At 42.5% G+C, this 19312-nt stretch overlaps 1 protein-coding gene across 1 annotated transcript in view; it reads right to left on the bottom strand.

Annotated features, from left to right (window-relative positions):
- Window positions 1-3158: 3158 nt before the first annotated feature.
- The window catches only part of LOC145413756 (guanylate cyclase 32E-like), a 196190-nt gene continuing 180036 nt past the window's right edge, over window positions 3159-19312 (bottom strand). Inside the window, exons 22-29 of the mRNA XM_080283413.1 lie at window positions 18193-18327; window positions 17567-17679; window positions 16078-16229; window positions 14807-14905; window positions 12735-12879; window positions 11639-11737; window positions 5936-6061; window positions 3159-4202 (exon numbers count right to left, since the gene is read on the bottom strand). Coding sequence (XP_080139539.1) covers window positions 3241-4202; window positions 5936-6061; window positions 11639-11737; window positions 12735-12879; window positions 14807-14905; window positions 16078-16229; window positions 17567-17679; window positions 18193-18327 — 1831 coding nt within the window. The 3' untranslated portion in view covers window positions 3159-3240. The remainder of the gene's footprint in view (window positions 4203-5935; window positions 6062-11638; window positions 11738-12734; window positions 12880-14806; window positions 14906-16077; window positions 16230-17566; window positions 17680-18192; window positions 18328-19312) is intronic.

Raw genomic sequence — 19312 nt, forward strand, 5'->3', positions numbered from 1 at the left:
CATGTAGCTGGTGACTTCCCAGAAAAATCTGCGAATACTGTATGCGAACTCACAAATAGCAATCCCGTGAACATTGGCAGAGACCTGTATATGAGTTCACAGGATAATTCTGAGAACAAAAAGGGTGGGGGAAAATTACAGATTGTTGGAAGTACCTTTTTCAGCTATAATTTTTTATGAAAACTCAGACATGTTATAGTTTAACACTTTCTTTCAACATATCCTTGAACATTGCAATATACACACACAAGTCCATCATCATCATCATCATCGTCATTGTCGCCGTCATCGTTGATGATGGAACATTTCAAAACACTGTGTAACCATGATGGAAAACTTCAAAACACTGTTTGACCTTTTTGACATGAAGAAAAACATTTCACCCTTTCAGTATGAAGAAATACACTTCACTTTTGTGCACACCTTTTTTTGTTTAATTTGTTTTGACCTTGTGTACTGTAGTTGAGGTCATGGCAGCAGTCTTGCAGCACTAGCAGATGCATTTCACCTTATCTGTCTACCTGTATCTGGCTGTTTATCTATTTATTTATCTGTTGCCAGTCACCATAATCATGCAAAGAGTAGCCACACAAATCGCCTCCACGTCACTCCGTCCTCTGCCATTTGGCCGTCTTGTCTTTAGTTTCTCCGTCTGCGTCACTCACATACCAGTACACTCTCCTTTTCAGTTTCATTCTTTACCTTCTCCACATGGCCCAGCCATCTCAGAGTATTTCTCTTAACATTTCAGTCACATCAATGTCAATACCATAATGCTGGTTTACTTCCTCAGTTGTCTGTCTATCTGTTCAAGTAATTTCACATGCTCCTGTCAAATAACTTTTTTATCACTTTTTTCCACTGCTCTCATCCTTGACTTGCGTCCTTCCATCAGGGATGAGGCGTGAATGTTAACCCTGTGGAGAAGTCTGGTACTGCCCAAGCTTGCATACTGCTCTTAGCTGTGGAGCCTGTATGCCATAGATATTGAGGAGTTCGATGCCGTACAGTGAATCATCATTAGGAAGCTACCCTCAGTAGCAGGTGAAAAATACTGGGGACAGCTGAAGCTCCTCAGCCTTTACCCTCTCCAAAGACGAAGGGAATGTTACTTCATTATAAACACATAGCAGAACTTCCTAACACTGACATCAAAGTCACCTGTAGCCACAGGGAAAGGTCCTGCTACATCAAAGACAGTAAATAAAGTGCCAAAGCATCTGGACCCTGTGGACCAACAGCTTCATCATAACTGAGTCCAAGCTATTTGGCAGCCTACCTAGATATTTCAGAAAACATGTCTGACATTTCCTTATCGTTCCTGCTCTCACTTCCTAACACAGCATGCAGTATGATTAAGTGTAATAACACTAGCAGCTCCATAAATGTACTCATATATCCAAGAACAAGGACTTAAACACATCCGACCCACTCTCAGTCTTAACACTTTCGCGGTCCGATCCTCCTGCAGCCAGCAGAACCCTATGGCTTTCCTCCCATCCCGCTTTCCCACCCTTCTCCTCTGCAGTGCGCTTAAGTTTTTTCCGTTCTGATCATGTTTTCACGCCAAAATATTTGGATTAGTGAATTTGCTTTTATACCGTTAGAAAGTTGAGACTTTGTAGAATAAGATGAAAGAAGAAAGAAAGTGATATTGCATAAAGTAAAACAGTTACGACGGTTATAAGTTGAAAGAGTGCATAAGAATGTTTATACCACTTTTTTTCTAATTTTTTTTGGTCACATTTTCAAATTTTCCCATTAATAAAATAAGTACCCGTATTACCGAACTGGAAATTCAATCAAGCTAATATCAGACCAAATTTTAGGACACTAGACACAATTCCTAATTTATGGTAAATATTTCTTTGTTTGGATGGGGATCAGTGTCAAAAGAACTGGTTGGACACTTTAAGGTTGAATGCAGATCCACGTCCAAAAACTGTGAAATTATTAATATTATGATCATGAAAGTGTTAATATTACGACTGTAAGATATTCTTGAGTATTTGGCACTTTCCATTAAGATCCTTCTAGCAGTTGAAGTCTGTAGTTTTCTTCCTTCACTGACAGATGTAGAACAGCTGAAATCTATCCAATATATTACCACCATGCCGGGAATTGAATCCAGGACTTTCAGGTGAGAGCTATTCTGACTTGCCGTAAGTGCTTGGGATAGATTAAAAGCATCTACTTGACCGAGTGACTGAGGGTTATTTCATCCTCTTCATACCCACAGTGGGGGTAGAGGGACGCTGGTTACATGATTGTGACAATATGAGATAACTTTTACCTGGTTGTGGTGTAGTGGTATGCAGCCTGGCTCTCACCTGAGAGTCCTGGGTTTGTCTCCTGGCATAGTGGTAATACATTGGATGATTTTTCCTGCGTAAAGTACAGTTTTCTCTCATCAACAGCTTAAATGTTTGTTTGATAGCTGACCAGTATTTATGCTTACCAAAGTAATCAAAAGAAGCAGAAATTATAGTTCTTAAGCTTAATAAAGTAATCAAAAGACACAGAAATTATAGTTCTTAAGTTTACTACAGAAAAAGAAGCAGAAAATATAGTTCTGGGAAGCTATTAATTTCTGGACAATAATACTTGAGATTTAGTTTTTAGTCTACTGTAGATTGTACTCGTTTCATGTTATAACTTTCAATTACTGTGGTCCAGTTAACTAAGCTGTGTGTTTTGATAATCGTGAGGCTTGTTTGTAATGATATGGTTAACACTTGGTCACATATTATTTTTTCTTTGAGTTGGGAGACTTTCTTATACCTCTTCTTTAGTGATCTAGTTGCCTACTACATCCCAGCATCTCTTATGCTGTTTATGTATTTTTTGTAGCATTTGCAAAATGCAGTATGTACAGTATTAGAAACATACAAAATAATACTAATGTTACACAGGCAGAGACAAATTACCAGTGCAGTAATACGGATGAGGTGCTAGGGAGCCTTCTTGACCAATAAAGAATACCATCCTTGGAGCAGACATTTGCATGTGCCATACTTAGTATGGTGCTGTCACACTAGGTTCTGGATTCACAAACAATCAGCCTCTGTTGTAATTAGAATTAAGTTTTCTTAGGAAGGACCAGGAAATGAGGGTAGAGAATCTTCCGTGGCCTCATGGGTTTCCAGAAAAAAAAAAAAAAATCAGTGTTATGGCAGGGAATTAATTATAAACGTTAGAGAATCCCATCCCATTTGGGTAACACTGAATCGACATTTCAGGTCACACAGGGGTCTCCCTCTCAGGCAGTCGCCGTATTTCACTGATCACACGGTAGTTGGTGACACCTGCCAGAAGTGGCGCTGACTCCTCACCCTCACTAGTAGTGGCATCGCTTTTGCTGCAGAGCCTCAGCCGTGCAGCACGCCCCTCAGTCCCCTCCACCCCTGTCCCTAATACACCCTCCTTGTCCACTGCACTGCCCCGCCGTGGCCCAGCACCATGTGGCAGCCACTTGCTGGCTCCAGATCCTCCCAAACCCAGTCGTGTTCTTGTTTGAGAGGCAGTGCCGCAGCTGCCACGCCTTCCACTCACTGCTGTAGGAAGAGCCAGATCCGCAGGTGAGATGGTGGCATAAGAGGCATCATATGATAGACGGGGAGACCTGGGAGAGTACATGGGGAGTGAGGCATCAGCCAACACTGGGGGTGCCTCTCCAGCATTGTCTACAAAACTGGAGGGCCGCGAGGTGACCACTTCACTGACAGAAGTCCTCCTGCTGACTGTCGCCTCATCCTCACCTGACGCTCCTGGGGAGGATCCAGGGGAGGGAGCAGGGGAAGGTCGTGGTAATAATGGAACCTCAGTAGGGGCTGGGGTGAAAGTGCGGCTGCGGTGGGGCTGAAACCGTTGCTCCTTGATGCAGGGGCAAGAGTTCCGCTTTAACTGTAGTGGTGCACGGCGCAATGTGCAGTCATCAGACGCAGGTGAGGCAGGGGGTGGGAGGCCATCGTTTTCACACTCCACCTGACCAATTCGCCGTGTTAGCTCCTCGGACATCGCAAACCGTAACATCTTAGGAGATTCCAGGCTTGGGGTGTGAGGGAGTTGTGATGCCTGACCCTTAATGCACCGCAGAGACCCTCGTACACCCCCTGCACACCCATTTCTAGCCAGAAGTGAGGACTGCAACCCTCGCTGACGTCGCCACCTTTCCCTGTGACGTCGCCATTCAGGATCCTCTCCTGATGGGGTACTCTAATTTTAGCATCAATGTAACTGACAAGGAAAGCACAAATGAAACATTTTCCCATTGTCTAGCAAGCCCAGGTGGCTATTTCAGTTTCAGGTGCAAACAGAATGGGGTAAAGAAGCCCTACCCAAAGTTCTCATGACATCTCCACTGTAGCATTATATTTTGTTATAAACTACTTGCTCCCAGCTGCTCTCTTCTTTCACCTAGCTTAAGCATATATTACCTCTGCTACTCATCTGATTGTGTATGACATGCAGGAGAACTGGTGGACTCAAGAAAATGGCCTTTCTAGAGATTTGACACCAACTAATGTATCACAATCTCTTTTCTCTATTCCACATTCCTCTTTGGATCAGTTTGTCATCTTCACTGCTCGAATGGCCATTAATCAGAACTGAACCACAATAATCACAGGACTCGTGTCCTTCCATTACATTACGTCTTCTACATAAACTCTAAGTACTCAGTTTGTTTTCATTCGATGACACTTGGCCACTCTCACATTTGTTATACTGTGTCGTGGTTGCGTGAACTTCGATGAGCTCTAGTTATGGGATGAGGTAGGAATGAATCTCTTTGGTCACTGGTTAAAGCTACCCTCCAATCTGATTGCACCTGACTGCCAGCCAAGCTGAAAAAGGTTAGGGATTTTTCTTAGGTTACAACACATGCACTGTGCTACAAAAGACTGTCATATACCTATGCTGGTTTATCACCATGAAAATTTTGGAATATTCAGTCTATGGCTGCCAAACTCTGCGACCTATATAATGTAAATGTCTCACACAAGCAGTTATAATTAATTTGAACAATTGTTCAGGGCTTCATAATGTTAGTGCAATATGCGCCGTTTTATATTTTCTTTCATACTGGATAAACTGCAGACTCAGCCTTGCAAGACAGTTTGTCCACTTCAGTTTCACTGTACAGTACCAATATCACTGACAGCCTACAATTGCCTGTTACTTGTGTTTAATGTGTGAATGACTATGAAGTCAGTGTCACTGGATAGCCTCTTTACAGTTCTGCTTTTGTGGTTTCTCAATTTTGTTTCTTAATCCCACCTAACCTCTGTTTTAGTAGGAATTACGGTTAGGATGGCAATAATTATGATGATAATGATGAAGATAATATTAATGACTTATTTATAATAATGATGATTATAAGGAGGAGGAAGATCTCTCACACATTACTGTCACCACATGAAATAATGTGTCAGGTGTGTGATCAGTATATCAATATTCATGTTTTATCTTTCATATTGATTACTGTGGTCTCATGATTTTAAATTCTTCAGAGATGTTATATCTTAACTCTGGTCTTCATATTTTAAGAATATGTTTGCTATGAAGGCCCTACATATTCCCAACTGTCACTTTTTAATCAATTATTCAAGTCCTTTTCCAGCTCTGCTGATGGCCAAATGTAGCCAGGTGAAGGTTCAGTTTAACCAAGGAGACTCCTCTTACCACATAAATAAGGTTAATTGTATTTCTTGCAATCATAACTATGTACTAAGGTAGTGGGAGTGGCTCAGTATGGTCAGGTGAAAATAAACGACTGTTACGACTACTCTTCCTGTTCTCTCATGTCCTCCCCACTCAAACCTCATGACCATTCAAGTTGTGAGAGTGGCTCAGTTGTCAGGTGAAGCCAAACTAATTATATCAGTTACCTTGTCTCATCTCTCACGTCCACCCTACCCAAACCCTACCAACTTACCAACAAGCCAGTAGGTGGTCATCTCGCCCTTGCCTTTAACTTTGATCTGACCTCTCTCTTCCAGCACATAGCCACCCAGGTTGTTCAAGATGTTCCGGCATGATACAGAACAGTGGATTCGTAGTGCTAAGGGAGAAAAAAAAAAAGGATATACAGTGTGAAAGGAAGAGAATAAAGTGAGAATATTTAAGGAAGAGAATAAAGTGAGAATATTTAAGGAAGAGAATAAAGTGAGAATATTTAAGGAAGAGAATAAAGTGAGAATATTTAAGGAAGAGAAGAAAGTGAGAATATTTAAGGAAGAGAAGAAAGTGAGAATATTTAAATAATGTCAGAGCATATATGGGAAGTATCTGAGGAACGCGATGGACATATGAAGGGACGAGACAAAATTGAAAAGATGATACACATTTGTGAAAACACAATGCAAAATAAGGAGGAAAATGGGGTACCATAAATAGAGGAAGAAGACGCACAACTCGATGTTGTGCTGCCAACAGAGAACTCTGTCCTTAGAAATAAGCCAAACAGTTTCATGTTACCCATGAAATCATTTTACTTCGTTGGATGTTATCCACATAACCAAATTATGCCTATTGATCTATTGAACTAAAGTGCTCCAGTCTGACAGGGGTCAAAGAGGACTTGACATCTGAGGCAAGGTTTTGGTTTATTACTCACATAATTTCACTCAGGAGAAAGCGAGGCTGGACACCCTCAGCTTAAATGTCAAGAGTGAGTAATTTGGTCTCAAACATCTACGCTCCTGATGGAGCAAAAAACAAGTGAAAGATAGGCAGATTTTCCCGAATCTGGCTGCACAGACAAATTATGATATTATCTCTCTCTCTCTCTCTCTTCCTGAGGTCCCAGGCAACGCCTGTATGAACAATCACTTTCTCCCTCTCCGTACAGAAATGAAATTTTGCACACTGGCAGACCATCTGGATCCCATTTTAGACAGGGCTGGGAACCATATACTGCTGCTCATCATGAGGGATGGGTGTTCTGTGTGTGTGTAATTCACTGGTTCGGTCAGGATCACTTGATGGTCGTGATCGTCAGCTTTTACCCTTCCGGAAGGGAGCTGAGAGCTCATATAGTCCGATCTAAGGGGCAGTGTGTGTGTGTGTGTGTGTGTGTGTGTGTGTATATATATATATATATATATATATATATATATATATATATATATATACACAATAGTTTGTCATTTATCTGGACACTCAGTATCCAGACATGTTCATTATCCAGATGCTGGACCATGGCTCTATTAAACCCTTATGCAAATTTACTTGCTATTATCCGGACACAAAAGTCCCCGAGAACTTTGGCTGACCAGCTGACTTGTTCAAACTTTCGGTTTCATGGCCACCAGACTCGAGCTGTGAGCAGGAAGTAGTCTGTAACCCACAACCAGAGCTAAAACGTACATTCGCCCCTATAATGAATAGTCAAAGTCGTGCGCTTGTCCAATCGTTCCCAACAAACCCCCAGCACCCGAGTAATACAACTGTAACCCACAAGCAGTGTCAGAATGTCCGTACACATCTCCACTGAATGTTCAGTGTTGCGTGGCCACCGGGCTAAGTCTTTCCCAACCGCCACCACCATCAAAAACAGACCACAAGCCTCGAGTATACGTTCGGTGACAGTGGCCATCCACTCCTCTACCACAAGTTGAAAGTCCCTTGGGCACTGTGAGTTGTATTTCAGCATGGCCACTCGGCATCTAACAGACTGCAAGCCACAAGTAAATGTACAGTAAAAGCTCCTGTCCCCCTGCTGACAGAAGGGGGAGAATCCTGCCCACAGCCTCGCTTCTACCCCCCTCCCATCCCTCCTCCATACCCTTCCGGCTCCCCCCTCACTCTCTACCCTCCTCCATGGTAATGACACTGACTTGTGAGTTTTCACATTTTTTTGTGATTCATTCAACTACTATTGGTTGTATCGAAATTCCAAAGTGGCCACGAGAAATCTCATGAAATTCTGCATCTAGACATATGCTTAACTCTTGGAAGGTGCTTGAAAATTTTGCACTAGGATGGTGGGAAGTTATATGAAGCTAAGTTTTACCCCTATTCTATCTCTACAGTATCTATCTATTGCCAGACAACTCAATCCCGTTCAGGGTGGCCACAAACAAATCGCATCCACGTTGCCCTGTCCCCTGCCATTTCACTGCCCTGCTCCCAACTCACACCCCCCTCTCTCATATACCTCTCCACCCCATCCCTCCATCTCATCCTCGGCCTTCCCCTGCCTCTCCCCTCCTCCACCTCACTCACATACACTCTCTTCATCAGTCTTTCACCCTCCATCTTCTCCACATGGCCAAACCACCTCAGTGTATTCATCCTAACACTTCCTATCACATCCACATCCACACCACAACGCTCCTTTATATCCTCATTTGTCAGCCTGTCTCTTTTCACTTCTATGCTCACTTCCCTGTTTCTTATCACTGCTTTCAAGGAACTAGCAACCTTTCTTCCCTGCTGTACCCTTTCAAGCACTTCACCCTCCAAACCTCCATCTTTACTCATCACACTACCCAAGTACTTAAACGTACTCACATTTTCCAAATCCTCACCATCCAACCTCGCTGTACATTCACTGACTTCATCTCTCTCAAAGACCATCACTTTACTCTTCCCTACATTCACCTTTAGATTCCGTTTCTTACACACACTCCCAAACTCATCCACCAAGCCTTGCAGCTCCCCTTCATCTTCACTCAACAACACAGTATCATCTGCAAACAACAGTACTGGGAGTTTCCAAACACTATCCTCTCTCACCAGGCCCACTCCAACATCCACTACCCTACCTTGTACCTCTTTTATTACCCCATCCATGTACAGACTGAACAACCATGGAGACATGACACATCCCTGTTTCAACCCAACCTTCAAAGAGAAAAATTCACTCAGTTCACCATTCACATGCACTGCAGCCTTAGCACCAACATACATACTCTTCACAGCATTCAACAACTTCCCATCTACTCCATATATTCTTAATACTTTCCACAATCTTTGTCTATCCACCCTGTCATATGCTTTCTTCAAATCCATGAAAGCCGCATACAACTTCTTTCCCTTCTCTAGAAACTTTTCCACTAAAGATCTAAGAATGAATATCTGATCTACACAACCTCTTCCCTTCCTAAAGCCTCCCTGTTCCTCTCCAACTAATTCCTCTGTTCTTTCTCTAACTCTTTCAATAAGTATCCTACCATACACTTTAACCCCTGAAAACTTTATTTTCACTCCATTTTCGTACTTTTACTTATCAGTTTTATGTATTTTTGTTAGCTTATCTTATAGTATAAACACCAGCGAAGATGATGGTATACAATTTATACCAATATAACCAAATTTCCAGTGGCATATTTGGCTGTGGAATATTATTTGAGCCCCAGGAGCAATCACTCATCACAGATAACTGATTTTCAAACCGTCTTCAGGTTTTTTGTTGATATATGTTGGTAATGCATATTTTCATGATGTTTAGCACTAATATACATAATCCTGTGTGTGTTTTGATGTCTCAATATGGCAGAATGACCGGAAAACAGTGCCAGAATTACAGTAGGAGGGATACTGTACATACAGTAGTGTACAGGTAGGGTGTTTTTTTGTTTTCAGTTTTTTTCTCATGGTTTTTTTGGTGTTTAGCATTACTTTGAGTATTCCTATGTGTGTTTTGATGACTAAATATCGCAGACTGATCTGAAAACAGTGCCAAAATTAGGAGGGGTACTGTACATACAGAACTGTATAAGTAGGGTGTTTTTTGGTTTTCATTTTTTTTTTTTTTTTTATGCTTGGTATTTAGCATTACTTTGGATATTCTTAAGTGTGTTGTGATGTCTAAATATGGCAGATTGACCTGAAAACAGTGGCAAAATTAGCATAGCTAGGGTGTTTTTTGGTTTTCAGTGTTTTTTTTTTAATGGTTTTCTTGGTGTTTAGCATTACTTTGGATATTCTTGTGTGTGTTTTGATGTCTAAATATGGCAGACTGACATGAAAACAGTGCCAAAATTAGGAGGCATACTGTACATTTAGTAGTGTATAGTTTTGTTTTGTTTTCATGGTTTTCTTGGTGTTGAATATTATTTTGGATAATCCTCTGTATGTCTTGATGTCAAAATATGGCAGAATGACCTGAAAACGCTGCCATAATAGGGATGGGTACTGTACATACGGTAGTGCATAGGTAGGATGTTGTTCAGTTTTCAGTGGTTTTTCTGCATGGTCTTCTCAGTGTTTACCATTACTTTGGGTATTTCTTTGTGTGTTTTGATGTCTAAATATGCATGAATGACCGGAAAACACTGCCAAAATAAGCATAGGAAATGTACAAATAGGTTAGGTATAGGTTGGAGGTTGGGTATAGGTAGGGTCTGGGTATGGTAGGGGAATAATGTTCATTATCCGGATGTTGCCACTACCCGGACATGCCTTTGGCTCTATCATGTCCTGCTAAATGAGAAATTACTGTGTATATATCTATCTATCTATATCTATCTATCTATCTATCTATATATATATATATTCATTTACTCATTCATCATCCAATCCTACATTCTCCCATGAGGAGCGTAGGAGTCCGGGGCTAGGCAAGTTGGTCCTGACATTTAAGATGAGAGTGACCGGCTTCACTCATCCCTGAGTGGCATTACGTGAGCAATAAACCCCAACCAGCCCTTGGATATAAACCTTCACCAGCTCAATCCATTTGGAGCTCCGTAATTACCCATTAAACCACCAGGCGCCAAAATTTGGTTATATGGTTACCACCCAACATAGTTAATGTTTCCTGGTGTACGAGAAACCATTTGGCTTGTCACTCAGTGTAGAGTCACCACAGGCAGAAGGAAGAGGAAAGAATGAAGGAAGAAAAGACAGAAGAGAGAGTGTAAAGTCACCCATAGGCAGAAGGACAAGGAAAGAATGAAGGAAGAGAGGAAAGGGCAGACACCCGAGAGCAGCACTACATCGAGGGAGTGGATCGTGAGTGCCCCCACTTACATAAATAGATAGATAGATAGATATAGATGTATATAGATATAGATATACAGTATATGTATATATATATATATATATATATATATATCATCATCATCATCAGCCGTTTGAGTATCCACTGCAGGACCGGCCTATTCCGACCGAAGTCGGGATGATACAGCCAATGTATCCCTACCAAGTGGCTTAGGCTGTCTAGTAGAGATTGTATGTAGGGTGAGAATTGCTTGTCAGTGTAACTGTCGTCTTGGAGTGGCTTTGGATGTGTGTGTAGTCTGTGAACCAAGTGTAATTGGCCCGCGCAAACCGACTGGGTGCAAGCATACTTTATAGTAAACGACACTGGTTCAACCACAGCACCCCTGGTGTCCGGCAATGTAGTACGTGGCCAGGTGAACACTCCCAAAGTTTATTACCCTGGCGGGGTGCGAACCCTGGCTCACCTGTGTACGAAACGCACACTCTACCACTGTACTACAGAGGCTCCATATTATATAGTGTATATACTGTATATATATATATATATATATATATATATATATATATATATATATATATATAAATATATATGAGTATATACTGTGGCAAAGGCACTCAGAATCAATACATCTATAAATATAATGCTGTGGTTTGTATAAGGAAAAAAGAATGGCTATGAGCACCTCACCTTGCCCTGTGGACTCCATTCGTGAGGCTGTGTTGACCGTGTCCCCGAAGAGACAGTAGCGAGGCATCTTAAGGCCCACCACTCCGGCACACACTGGACCTAAGGACAAAGGGCACAGCTATAATACTTTTCCCTTAACTGGATCTAATATTGCCATTTCAAAGTTGAATGTTGATTGGCTATGTCAGATTAACACAAGAAAATTGTGCTGGTCATGAATAAGTGCCATGGATAGGATATAGTCATGTCACTGCCATATCCATATTTTGACACACTGACACACAGGGGGCTGAGGATGGTAAAGTGGTTTGAGAGGTAGTTTGTTGTGTGAAAGTACATAAGTCCCATCCTAGATAGATAGACTCCTCGATATGAGCAAAAATGGGACGTCCCTGAGAAATAAGGGGGAATAGGGAGGTGGAGGGAGTGTGGGGGGGCATCAGGAGGGGGGGGGGAAGGAGCCAATATGCCTGCCACACACAGCCGGTATGGTCTAGAAAGGGTATGGGAGGAAGGTTAGGTAGCAGGGAACACAGAGGGCAGCATCCAGTAGGGCAGAGGGAGATGGAGATATGTGTGGTCCCCACACCCTGGGAGGGGGCCTGATCTTGCCTTCCACCAGAGGATCTCGTAGTTCCCATTGGCTAGGTACCACTTGCATCATAAAAATGGCGAGGGTACAGCTCTCCAGATTTATGTAACCTTGCTACGATCATGGGACATAGGACTTTATGTACAAAGCTCAGAAAAAACGATCGTCGTACATAGTGCTTAAGGGGTTAAGCAGAGTAGTTTTTGAGACATACCAACCTGAATGCTGATTCATGAAAGATGCTACTTGGCTAAATATTCTGGATGGCTTTGGTTACTATGCATTTACGTCTGCATTTCTCAAGGACTGTGCTGCGCAGAGGAAGGAGGTTATTAAGACTGTGTACAGTAGTGATGGGCGATCGGTCTTTTAATTTTCTTTGTAACTGAGGGTGATGCAGCATAAAGTTATATATGCACGATGGATGTTAATCTAAATACATAAAAAATGAAAGACATACCAAACAGACCAACTAGAAAACTTAGATAGCAAAATTTATAGTACCTGAGTGAAGGCCGATGCGTAGCTTAAGGGTGGTGTTCGGACGGTGTCTGATTTTGAAGCGCTTAATGGCATCAAGAAGATGAAGGGACATTGAGGCCACCTCCCCGGCATGTTGATCCTCATTCCTGATGGGCAGCCCGCTCACCTAAGGGATGGAATGGATAAATGAAGGAGACAGAGAGATGGAGAGGAAACAGGATGAACAACTCTTGTTACTGTTTTGGTTCCAGGCTCGTCAGGACGTAAACCCAGTGGACTGCAGGCTGAAGTTTCTCTTTTTTCCACAGTCCACCAGCCTCTTTTGTGGGGATAAGGAGAAAACTAAGATATGTTTGTATGACTGGGTGGTTCCACATCCTGGTTAAATTGGTGTCCACACGAAGGCCTCCCTCCACCACATACAGTAGATAATTAGATGATTAGGGAATGAGTTGGGAAATTTTGTGAGGGGAAGATAGAGTGGGACGACTGACTACCATGTTCTAGGCGGCATAGAAGGCTCCTTAAAGGCGTGATTCCACCGGGGCAACACAGGCAACATGTAGCATGCGATTTGCCTGGCTTTCAACCAGGCATATATATATATATATATATATATATATATATACAGAGATGAACGGACGGTGAGGTTAGTGAGGAATATAATTATGGAAAACAACGACGGTCAGGACAAACACACAGACTTCGATTTCATTAGCGCATGATGTCGTGCATTTGGGAAACTTTCTATCATCTCTTTTGAGCGATTTGCTCGGCATACTGCAGAGGAATAATCTCTCGTTGATTATATGTTGCTTTTTGATAGCGTGATAGTTTAGTCAAATCCCTTTGCCCATGATCGTCAATCCTTTTAAATCTAATGTGCCTGGATATCTTCATTTGGGATACCAGTACTCGTATGTACAATTTTCGATGGATGGGACAAGTGCTGTAGACTCACAGCCTTGTATTCTTGATTTCGTACAAAAGGTTACAAATTTGGGAATAATGACCTCGGATCTACAACACACACACACACACACACACACACACACACACACACGTTCTCGCTTGCCATCTGGTAGACGAGAGTTCGCGCCTCGCTCAGGTTGCGAAAAGTTTAACTGACAAAGTGGGTGGTTACTGTCCCCCTTGAGCAAGGGGACGGGTGTGTGCGTGTGTGAAGGTCACAGCCTTGCCCTTAGATTGGATTATATGAGCTCTCAGCTCCCTTCCGGGAGGGCAAAAAGCTGACGATCACGACCATCAAGTGATCCTGACCAACCCGGTGAATTACCCGGTGAATTACACACACACACACACACACACAGACGCACACTGACCACATCAGTGAGAAGGTACGGAACATGTACAGTATACACTGCATGCTAATATGAGAATAGCATTCACATACATAAATGAAGACATGCTGAGAAAGATAATAACATCATTTATCAGACCAACGCTGGAGTATGCATCTGTAGTCTGGAATCCTCATCTCAGTGAAAACATAGATACGACTGAAAAAGTTCAAAGGGCCGCTACAAGATGGGTACCAGCTTAAGGGATCTGAGCTACGAAGAAAGACTAAAAAAAATGAATATGCCAGCATTACAGAAGAGAAGGAAAAGAGAAGGTATGATTATGCTATATAAATGCGTCTCAAGGAAAGAGAAAATATACATAAATGGGATTATAACCTGTGGGGAAACATCAGCAAGAGGACACTGCAAAAAACTGCATAAATGAGAGGTGATAAAGACGTAAGGAAATTCAGTTTCCCAAATAGGACAACTGATCTGTGGAATGCACTACCGAACGAAATAGTGTGTCCAAAAACAATTCATAAATTTAAGGATATGTATGATAAAAGTGATTTAATACACTGGACAGTACGAGCTTGACTCATTCCTGTTAATACAATTAGGTAAGAAAAATTAGGTAAGAACACACACTTTTTATAGAGATAGATAGATATATTCATAGGTATACCGTAGGTATAGATAGATGGATGTAGATATAGACAGACATAGCTGGCTAAATAAAGAGATAAATAGACAGATAAGTATATATAAATATAGATATAAACTTACCACCATGTAGGCGTCCCCGATGGTCTCAACTTTGTACACATCATAGTGACCAATAATCGAGTCGAAACAGGTGTACAGGTCGTTCAGGAAGTCCACAACCTGCAATGAGGAATGTTGAAGAATCTTTATAGCCTGCTACAAAAGAGGGACAGCATCAAACTCGGTTCCTGTCTTCATTTTCTCCACCACTCGATAATACCTTACTGCTGCGAGAGACAAGTGAGTGTTGTATCATCTGATTGTGTGTGTGTGTGTGTGTGTGTGTGTGTGTGTGTGTGTGTGTGTGTGTGTGTGTGTGTGTGTTTTAGGCATGTCAGTGGCAACATATGCTGTCTTGCATATGCTTAATTTCAATGGACCAAAAACCCAATTAATCACCTTTCATGAATCTTCTATCGATGATTTCTATCTAATAACGTTACTTTTTTGTGCTGTCAGTGGGTTATTCCCTGATGGGGCAGTCAAGGGCTGTGAGGGTAATTTTGAGGGACCTAAAATTCTGATGTGCTAGTGAATGAAGTAAATGCCTAGTAACTGAGATATATCATGTAGCAAGTCAGTACAGGAAAACACATTGACGGTGGAGACATCAAGTCCAGAGAGAGAGAGAGACTAGAATGATGGAGGAGAAAAAGATTATAAATCACAGATAAAAATATAGACTGAGAAAGGTGGATATACAGTATATGTAGAGAGAGAGAGGATGATGGATGAATGAATGGATGCATGTGCGATAATGGTTTGTGTGAGATACTGAGAAATACACGGATGCAAAGAAATATGATGATATATGGTATCTGCTCTTTCAGTCTATCTATCTATCTGTCTATCTATCTATAATTTTTATGGATATATATACATATATAAAGATAGATAGGTAGACTGAGAGATCGATGTACATATATATTCTATATATATATATATATATATATATATATATATATATATATATATACTGTATCTAAACCCGAATGTGGCCTATACGGCACTGACAGCATTGTGAAGCCTACAATGTTACCGAAGTAGATGATATGGCAGTACTATTCTTTCTCATCCGCTTGTCTATCTTTCGATCTGTCTACCCTCCTTTCCTGTATCTACTACCGAACCGAACCTGCATAGAGCGGTGTGGATTCTGCAGATACCTCTATGAACCTACGAAGGTAAGGAAGTAGATGATGTGGTAGTACTACTATTCTTTCATATCCGTCGGTCTTCCTTTCTATATGCCTGCATCTATTACCCTGTATCTACTATCAAACCAGACCTACCTGGAGCGGTGTAGATTCTGCTGACATCTCCGTGAAGCCTACGATATCACTGAAGTAGATGGTGACGAGGTCGAAGCTCTCTGCCTCCACCTTGTGTCCGCGTTTCAGCTGTTCAGCCACATACCTCGGCAGCATCTCATACAGCAGGGCCTCTGAGTTGAAGCGTGAGGGATGGAGCGGAAACTATAGCACATTTACTTCGACATGACAAATATCCCTAACCCCTTTCAGTATTATTGATGGCCAAATGTAGGCAGACTGAAGGGATCTGAAATACATCCATGCATATTCTTTGCAACTTCGTAACTATGGGTCATTGATTTTCATGCAACCAGTACTTAGCATCAAAGTTGCAGGAGTGACTCTAGTTTTGTCAGGTCAAAGCAAACTATAATGGAGAGAGTAGGGGGAAACATGATAATGTGAGAGTGGAGATAGAGAGTGAACTGGGGGAGGGTCAAGAGGAAGAGCAATGAACACTGCGGTATGGAATTCAGATTTACAGACTGTTCGCTGCAGCTACCGAGATTAAATCCGTAACCACCTGGAGCCCACTATTCTATCCACTCTGCTCATTCCATCTTTTTCATTCCCTCACCTCCTTTCTCTTTCCATCGCTCCCAACCACTCCTCTTCCCCTTCCTTCTTCTCTCCTTCTCTCCCTCCCACTACCCTCTCTCTCATCCTCCGTACCACTCCTTCCCTTTCACATTACCACTCCCCTCCCTCTCTCTCCCTCCTTCCCTGCCACTCCCTTTCAGCCCCCTCTCTCTCCTTTCCTCCCCATCATGCCTCTTCCCCTCTCTTCCTTCATCCCTATCACTCCCTTTCCCCTCCCTCTCTCCCTGTCTCCCTCTCACGCCATTCTTTCCCTCCACCTGACCATTCCTTTTTCCTCTCTTTCTTCCTCCCCCCCCCCACCTCTCTGTCTCCTTTTTCCCTCTGTTTGTTTCTCCTTTCTTCTTTCCATTCCTCCCTCCATACTGCTCCCTCCCCTCTCACTCCCATACTCTCACCTGTCACCCTAATGATCCAGTTTATTTTCTCGAGGGTGACCTACGATTTATACCCAACTCGTCCTCTCATATCCATGTCGACCTCCTTTACTTTCACTACATTCTTCACATTTTCCAAGCCCCCTTCTCTTTTTTCTTCCTTTTTTTTTTTCTGTTGCTCCCTCCATCACCTCCTATTACTTTTTCCTTATGCTCATATTAATTTCTTTCACATATTCTAATTCACTGATTTTCCCTTTCCTTCCTCATCTCGCCTCCCTTATCCTCCTTGGTCACCTCCTCCTTCTGCTGCTTTTCCTCCTCTTATGTACTATAGATGATATTAGCACTAGTGTATTATGTGTTTTCATTTACGTTCAAAAACTTGTCCTCTGCCTCTTCCTCCATGTATCCCTCTTCTTCTTCTTCCTCCCCTCCCCTCACCTCTCTTCCTTCTCCTTCTCCTCCTCCTGCTCCTCCTCCTCCTTCCTCACCTGTCTTCTTCTTCTCCTCGATGAGCAGGTCTGTCCTCTCATCGACCAAAGCTTCGAGATTGTTGGCGTACTTCTCCATCATGGCCAGCATGTTGTCGAAGATGTTGGGCTTCCTGACGGAGTAAAAGAACAGTACTAATGATGTTAGTAGTAGTGGTGGTAGTAGTAGTAGTAGTAGTAGTAGTAGTAGTAATAATAATAATAATAATAATAATAATAATGAATTATATTAATAATAATGATGATAATAATAAAAAAATAATGATAATAATAATAATAAATAATAATAATAATAATAATAATAATATTATTATTATTATTATTATCATTATCATTATTATTATTACTATTATTTTACTCTAAATGTATGAAAGAGCCATTGTTTGTCTGTCCTTCAGTCACGTCCAAACCAACGGCCAGAGACCCCCCGGACCTATATATAATCTGAATCAGGGTATACCCTCCCCACTTTCCCTTCTATCTCTCACTTTCTCTACCTCTCCTTTCCTTCTCTCCGTTCTCACCCTTACTCTCTCTCTTCCATTTTTCCCTGTTTTCTCACCCTCTGTCTACCTCTCCCTCCTTTCTTCTACCTTTCCTTTACCACTGCGTCTCTTCATACTCACATGCCTTTCCTGAGCGGCCTTAACTTGATCCTAACAGCTCTGAAGTCCGGCCTCTCCTCCGGCACCTCAGCCCAGCACTCACTCAGCACCGTCCGCACACACTCCTCGCACTGTCCTAGCCCGGCCAGGGGGGGTCTGTGGAGAAAAAAGGAAGTGAGAGGAGGGGATGCAAAGGAGTATACAGTAAAGAACAACAATCACCAACAAACGTAAAGGTACTTTCGAAACTGTTTTTGTTGAGAAAAATAAGACTGGTATCTAATTCTATGGAATGAAGATAAGGATAGCAAGGCAAGACGAACACAGGAAGAGGGATGTTAAATGGGAGACAGAGAGTGGTAGGGGAGGTAATGGAAGGTAAGAAAGGCAGAAGTGTGTTCGTGAGGAAGATAGAGGGTAAGGGAAATTGGGTGTGGATGAGAAAGGGAGGTAGGAGCATAAATGGAAGAGATGGAAGGGAGAGACTGAGAGAGCTGAGAGGGAGAGAAGGGGTTGCGAGAGGGTGGGACGTGAGAAGAGGGGAATAGGGGTAGGATGTGGGACATGAAAGATGGGGCTGAGAAATGGAAGAATGAGGGGGGGCGGGAATGGGTGAGAGAGGAAGAGCGCTGTTTGAACCAAGGACCAGAGAATTCCGAAGGAGAGAGAGACGGATGAAACACATGCTTAACACCGTACGCGCACACTCTTCGCTGTTTCAGCCTGGAGGTGGTGGAGGGGGATATAGGGAGGGACTGCAGGGATCAAGTCGGGCTGTGAGACAGTGGAAGAGAAGAGGGAGTGCAAAGGAGTACAAAAAAGGAAAGCACACAGCAGCATATCTATTAGTTCCTCGAGGCTGTTTGTTGTGAGTTAGGGTATGGCTAACGTAAGTACTCCATGGGTCAAAGACAAGGTGAGGAAACCGAGAAGTCTCCTAAATAGGGGGTGGAGGAGAGAGAGAGAGAGAGAGAGAGAGAGAGAGTTGTGGAATATTCTCCCCACAGCATGGTGGGGAACGGGCAAACATGAGAGCCCGTCAGGGAAAATGCGAAATAAGGCTCCAATGAAGGAGCAAAGCACGGACGCAGACTGGCAGACAGGGCAAAGGCGGCAGAGGAAGGGAACGAGGCGATGGTGG

The sequence above is a fragment of the Coenobita brevimanus genome, chromosome 97, assembly GCF_032717465.1.
Source record: "Coenobita brevimanus isolate Jiangsu-jjx chromosome 97, ASM3271746v2, whole genome shotgun sequence".
Lineage (NCBI taxonomy): Eukaryota > Metazoa > Arthropoda > Malacostraca > Decapoda > Coenobitidae > Coenobita > Coenobita brevimanus.